This window comes from Amyelois transitella, chromosome W (genome assembly GCF_032362555.1).
Source record: "Amyelois transitella isolate CPQ chromosome W, ilAmyTran1.1, whole genome shotgun sequence".
Lineage (NCBI taxonomy): Eukaryota > Metazoa > Arthropoda > Insecta > Lepidoptera > Pyralidae > Amyelois > Amyelois transitella.
In genome coordinates this window covers 6,715,886-6,723,109 of record NC_083536.1, presented here as the reverse complement: position 1 = coordinate 6,723,109, position 7,224 = coordinate 6,715,886, and the positions used below count along the sequence as shown (strand labels likewise).

At 33.8% G+C, this 7,224-nt stretch overlaps 1 protein-coding gene across 1 annotated transcript; it reads right to left on the bottom strand.

Moving 5' to 3' along the window:
• Positions 1-3,696: 3,696 nt before the first annotated feature.
• Positions 3,697-6,122, bottom strand: LOC132904242 (E3 SUMO-protein ligase ZBED1-like). Its single transcript, XM_060954166.1, has one exon. The coding sequence runs from the start codon at positions 5,727-5,729 to the stop codon at positions 3,819-3,821; it is 1,911 nt and encodes a 636-aa protein (XP_060810149.1). The 5' UTR covers positions 5,730-6,122; the 3' UTR covers positions 3,697-3,818.
• Between the last annotated feature and the right edge of the window lie 1,102 nt (positions 6,123-7,224).

Below are 7,224 nucleotides of genomic sequence, written 5' to 3'. Positions count from 1 at the left end.
GATCCTTAAGACATCTGCACCTAATAAAAATAACCCAAAATTGCAAATTCCATTTTCACCTGGTGGTAAAAATCACAAACTCATTCCGAATTTATATGATAAATTTTATTATGTAATTCATTACATTCATTTAAAAACTTGTTTAAAACATGGACTGATTTTGAAAAAAAATACATAGGGTAATAACATTTAGACAAAGACAGTATTTAAAACAATATATTGATTTGAATACTACTTTAAGACAAAAAAGTTCATCCGCTTTTGAACAAAATTTTTTTTTTTAAACTGTTGAACGATTCTCGAAAGTATTCTGGAAATCCGTAAGGTCAGCCCGAGGAAAAACTATAACCAGAGAGCTGACTAGGATCAGATGCCAGGATGGTAGCGTTGTGAAAGGAGAAGAATGTGTGCTAAAGATATGGAAGGACTATTTTGAGAGTTTATTTGAAAAAAAGGAAGAAAATAAGAAAGAGTTCTGCTATAGCGAAGAAAAAGAGAATGAGATGGAAGGCGAAATTGAAATGTTCGAAATTGTGGAAGCACTTAAGAGTATGAAAGCGGGTAAAGCTGCTGGGTATGATAGAGTGTCGGTCGAGATGCTAAAAGCAGGAAAAGGCGTCGTAGCTAGACATTTGTACTGCCTTTTCAATTTGTGTTGGAGAAGCGGCCAAGTACCAAAAGATTGGTATAAGGCTGTTATCGTGCCACTTTACAAAGGAAAAGGGTCACAACTGGACTGCAAAAATTATCGTGGTATAAGCCTGCTTAGAGTCGTCGGCAAATTGTATGCTAAGGTATTGATTAATAGTCAGGAATGAAACTGATGACAAAATATGGGATGCTCAAGCGGGATTTCGAATGGGATGTACTGATCAGGTCTTTTCTTTGCGGCGCATAGCCGAAAAGTTTTTGGCCAAGTGTCAAAAAGTGTTGTGGTCAGCTTTTTCTATGCATGGGGTGAGCAGTCTCTTAATACGAGCACTTAAATCCTTATATGAGGATTCGAGTGCTTGTGTCAGGATAAACGGAGCGCATACTGAGTGGTTTAAGATTGAGAAAGGCGTTAGGCAAGGATGTGTTGCGTCACCCTGGCTGTTCAACCTATTTATGGATAGTTGTTTGACAGATTTGAAAGAGTCTGATAGTGAATTAAGGATGAATGAGTTACTCGTCAAATGTCTGCTCTATACCGACGATCAGGTTATACTGGCGTCATCAGCGGAGGAGTTACAGGAGATGGTAAACTGTATGCATGAAGCTTTAAAGGAGAAAGGAATGAAAGTGAACGTAAGTAAAACTAAAACACTGGTTTTTGAAATGGAGAAAGAAATGACAGCATGTAATATTTTGATTGGAGGAGAAAAAGTTGAGCAAGTGAAAGAGTTTGTATATCTAGGATCAAAGTTTACATCAGATGGCAAGTGTGATAGTGATATTGAAAGGAGAGTGAACGCGGGGAACATGGTGAATAAAGCTTTGCATGCCTTTATGAGCAGTCAGAAACTATCCAAAAAGGCTCGACTGGCTGTGCATAGGGGCGTGTTGGTCCCGACATTAATGTATGGGAGTGAAAGTTGGGTATGGCAAAAGAAGCACGAAAGCAGAATAAATGCAGTGGAAATGAGAGCGTTAAGGAGTATGTTGGGTGTGAAATTGAGTGACCGGACAAGGAACAGCGTGATAAGGGAATGTTGTGATGTGAAAGAAGATGTAGTTACAGGAATAGAAAAGGGTATGTTGAGATGGTTCGATCATGTGGAGAGGATGAATGAAAACAGGTTGACTAAGCAGATATATATGGAGGGTGTGGAGGGAAAGGTCGGAGTGGGAAGACCTAGACGAACGTATCTTGATCAAATTAAGAACGTCCTGGTAAAGGGTCAGGTCAAAAGTACTCGAAACCGCCGAGCTTGCATGAAGAGAGTTATGAATGTGGATGAAGCGAAGGAAATATGCAGACATCGTGGCAAGTGGAAAGAGGTAGTCTCTGCCTACCCCTCCGGGAAAGAGGCGTGATTCTATGTATGTATGTATGTATGTTATACAACCCCATTACAAAAGTCATGTTAAGATGTGTTACACTGATACAGATAGTTTTATATATCATATACAAACAAATAACTTTTATTATGACCAAAACCAAAAGTTTTTTTCTGTTTGGTCAGCTGGTTGACTGGTAGAGAATGCCAAACGGCATTAAGTCCGCCTTTTGTACATTTTTTGTTTTTTGTGCAATAAAGTTTAAATAAATAAATAAATAAATTATGATTTAAAAAAATACTTTTTACATTATTTTGATACTAGTAATTGTGAAAGTAATGAATATAGTTTACCAATTCAGAATAAAAAAGTTCCTGGTCTATTTAAACTTGAAATGGGGACTAAAGTTATAACCGAATTTATTGGACTTCGATCGAAGTTATATTGTATTAAAACCACCATTAGCACAATAAAAAAGCAAAAGGAATTGTCCGATTAGTTTTCCTATTTTTCACAACAGATGGCGTGCTGCCGTATTAGAACGCGCTTTAGTTATTTTTATGGTTTTTTGTATAGTGTTTAACAATTTATATGTGTACAGTCTTTAATACAGATTTCTTCGTATTCCGAGTTTCATTTTTGGACCCAGTACGGCATTGTCTAGGTAACCATTGGTCCTTTGAGTCGGGTGTGTAAGGTAGACTTTCGCGTGCAGTGTAGTGAAGTGTTAAGTGAATGAACTCAGGACTTAACGGATTACAGTGTGGAATGGACTTGGTAACCGTGAGTAGACTCTGAAAAAATACAAGTGTTTTAGGAATTAGAATATTTCCGTAGTGATTAGTGATGCGACTCGAATGGGATGTTGTGACTCGAGTCACTCGAGTAATTTTACAGCCTCACTCGAGTCATACTCGAGTTTTCGAGTTACTCGAGTAAAAAATCTCACTCGAGTAAAAATCTCACTCGAGTTGAAAGTTTGCAATTCGAGTGCAATTTTTATTTAACTAGTATCATTGTCATGGATGGACTAATATGAAATAAAATACACATTATAAGAATTTCAACATATTATTTATTTAAGTAATCAACAATGTACAATGATGAGATCTTCCTAAGAAGTAAGAATAATTAAATTTCCATGAATGGTTGACTATTCATGACAATCACATTTTATGCAATTTCAGTTACAAGTAACTTAGTTTTTTTTTATTATTAATATCAATAACTATATTAAATCAGACTGTCTCAGACTTTTGTTTATTATATTGCATACAATCAATTTTTCTTTAATGATAATTAAAAAAATATCCAATCATAGCTTATTTATTTTGAAGACAATTAAACTAAATAAAGTGACATAAACCTATATTTCAAACAAAATATGCTCTAATTAACATCAACTATTCATACAAAACAAATAAAAATATATTCTTCAAGACAAATCAACAATCATAATTGTGCTTAACTTAACATTTTTACTTCTTTGTGAACAATCATATTTTATGCAATTTTAGTTACAAGTAACTTAGTTTTCTTTTTATTATTTTTATTATTAATAAATATCAATAACTATATTAAATCAGACTGTCTCAGACTTTTGTTTAGTATAGCTTACACTCAAGTTTTCTTTAATGATAATAAAAAAAATCATAACTTATTAATTTTAAAGACAATTAAACTAAATAAAGTTATATAAAAACAAAATATGCTCTAACAAACATTAAATATTCATACAAAACAAATAAAAATAGATTCTTAAAGACAAATCAATAATAATAATTGTGCTTAACTTAACATTTTTCTTCTTTGTGAAAAAAATAAAATAATAAAAAATATTATGAGAAGTAACTATTTAGAAAAATGATTTCGTCTACTTTTTTAGAATCTAATCTATTTCTTCTTTGGTTACAAATTAAGGCTGCTTTAGAGAACACTCGTTCTGCAGGAACGGATGATGCAGGTATACATAAATATTTAATAGCTAACTCATATAACTCCGGCATCGCTTTTTTTCGCTGTTCCCAAAATAGTATTGGTTCGAGATGACGATCTAAATATTGCATTTCTCTATATTGTTTCACAATCACTATAGCAGAAGAAGTAGGTGTTTGTATTAATTCTCTCTCTGATATTTTTTTGTCAAAATCCTCCCATAAATCATTAGCCTTATTATTTGTGCCAATGCTAGCATTAGCATTACTTGACGTGTTCACTGTCTGACTAGATTCATCAGGAGCTAAATTCCTATTTTTTTTTATAATCTCTGATTCTAACTCTTCTATAACCCATTGGGCAGCCTTTTCTGCATTGGCTTCGAGGCCAAAACCAGCTTTCTTGTAGCGGGGGTCTAAAAAAGTGGATTTGGCAGCAGTTTTGTTGGTCTCTAAGATACCGAGGCGTTTAGTGATAGCAGAATGCAAAGAGATTTTTAGATTTTCACCTATTTCTGTAACCGGAACCTTCTTTATAAGACAAGTTTGGACATTTCTGATTAACGGTATCATAGAGGACAAAGTTGGATATTTTTCGCCAGATAGTATTGTAGTCAATTGCTCAATAGGTTTTAAAACACTGACGCAATCTTCTATTGCCTCCCATTGGTTAGCAGTGAAATTTTCCGGAGCAGAAGACATGGTAGACAATGCGGCTGATAAGGATAATTTAGTCTGTAGTAGTCTCTCCATCATTTCAAAACTTGAGTTCCATCTTGTAATAACCTCTTGTTTTAATTTTATGACAGGGTGGTTCATCTGCTCTTGCAGTTCTTTTAATTTGTAAGCTGCTTTAGTACTTTGTTTGAAATAAGTTACTACAGTATGACATTTTTCTAACAATGACGTCAATGGCAAGTTTGATTTTTTACAGTCAGATACTGCTAAATTTAGAGTATGGGCCACACAAAAGTGATTTCTTTTATTTAAATATTCCGATACAGCCTTTTTAATATTGGAGGCGTTGTCAGTTACAACAGTAACAACTTTGTCACTGATTCTCCATTCCTCCAAAACAGTATCTAAAACGTTGGCTATAACAGTCGCAGAATGTACATCTTTTACTTCTACTGTGCTTAACGTACGCGCGAATAGTTTTGATTCGCTAATGAAATGAACTGTGACCGTCAAATACGACTTATTGCTATCCGAGGTCCACATATCTGTAGTTAGAGCCAAATTCTTTACATCTTCTAGCTTATCAGCTAGAGAAGAGCGTGCCAGTTGGTACTGTTGAGGTAAATACCTTTCCGACAAAGTTTTTCTGTCTGGGAGAATGTAATCGGCATGTAATGTCCGGACAAAGTTGATAAATCCTTTATTTTCTACTATTTGCAAAGGCTGAATATCAGTGCAAATCATTTTAACGAGGGCAATATCAATATCTTTTTGGGTTTGTTTTTTGGATGATGAAAAACATAGCTGTTTATAACGCCTCTTTTTGGTAGCACACTCTTCAGGTCTAGTCGTATCAGAGCCAACAGTTTCCACTTGATTATTAGCGGTAGATGTTGATAGTCCACATGAATTATTAATTTTGCTGTCTCTATCTATGGATTTATCTTTATTTTCAAAAAAACCACTGAATTGGAGCGAATGTTTTCCTCGCATATGTGTTATTAAGTTGGTGGTATTCCCGAAATCTTTATATTGTTTTTTACAAATTTTACATATGACAGTTTTATTGGTACTGTTTTTTTCGAAATATAACCACACTGATGATTTCTGTTTAGCTCCATTTTCTTTTTCACTCATATTTTTTAACAATATAATTAAGTAGGTTACTTACAATCAAATACCTAAGGTATAATCACTTTTACACTTTAATTTATATTCACCAATACTAAGAATATCAACTCTTTTACGTATTTTTCACTTTTAAACACTAATATTCAATCAATTTTGGTAAAAAAAACTTAAAGTACGGCTAACTACGAGATGCAAGTTTAAACCTGTCAGTTTTGATTTGTTTGTACCGGCCCGACACAGATAAGTAAAATAGAGTAGTGAAGTGACATCTAGTGGCAACAGAATTAACTCGATGCGCCGAGTTGACTCGGTAACTCGAGTGCATAGAGACTCGAATAATATTTTTTTTCAATCTAGTACGAGTTTGACAAATTCACTCGAGTGACTCGAGTAAAAACAGGGCTCGAGTCGCATCACTAGTAGTGATTGAACTTTATAAATTTTACAAGTGTTTAAAAAAAAAAAGACTTAGAAAATTTTCATAGTGATCTTATTATTAACTTTAAAATTTTGCAAGTGCTAAAGACTTAGAAAAATTCCATACCGAACTCTGATTAACTTTGAAATTTCACTAGTGCAAAAGACTTTGAAAAATTCATTGGTCATTTATAATAAGAACTTTGAAAAATTTACATATGTTATAACAGTTGTGTATGAACTATTTAACTTTGTCGAGAACTTCAACTTGTGTTAATTTCTATAGAAATTTCTTGTTTATCTGCAACATAAATACAATTAACAATGGAGAAAATTAACCAATTACTCAGTCTTCAAGATGAACGAATGGAGTCTATTAAAAAGCTCAGGTTAATTATGGTAAAACTCCAAAGGCAAGAATCACACCGAGCTATTTAGACACTCGCTTGGAAAACTTAGAAGCGACATGGAATTCATTCAAATCATCTCATGAGTACCTAATTTCAAACATTTCTAAGGAAACTAGAAAGACATTGAGTTATTTCTTAAGCGATACTTACGACACTTGTGAAGAATTATACATTATGTACAAAAGCGATTTAAAAACAAAACTAAGTGACTTGACCGCTACTACACATACATCTGCCTTACAAGAACCCAAGAAAGCAACTACCGAAATCAAGCTGCCACATATCAAACTTCCACAATTCTCTGGCAAATATACTGAGTGGACATCGTTTCATGACCTCTTCAATTCCATCATACATACAAATCAATCCTTAGACAACGTACAGAAGTTACATTACCTTAAATCTAGTCTGACCGGTGAAGCTGAACAGCTGTTGAGATCTATACCAATAACAAACCAAAATTACAGTCAAGCATGGGAAATTCTGAAAAACCGATACAATAATAAAAGATTCATATCCAACTGCATTTTCAAGAGATTATTTAATATTAGAAACATAACGTCAGAATCAGCTTTTCATATCAAACAACTACTTGATACTACTGTCGAATGCTTAACCTCGTTGAAGAACTTGGGCTTGCCTGCAGACCAGTGGGATGCTATCATAATTTATTT

What these genes read in the sequence shown, in the direction of transcription:
- LOC132904242 (XM_060954166.1), bottom strand. Translation starts at nt 5,729, where the DNA reads ATGAGTGAAAAAGAAAATGGAGCTAAACAGAAATCATCAGTGTGGTTA.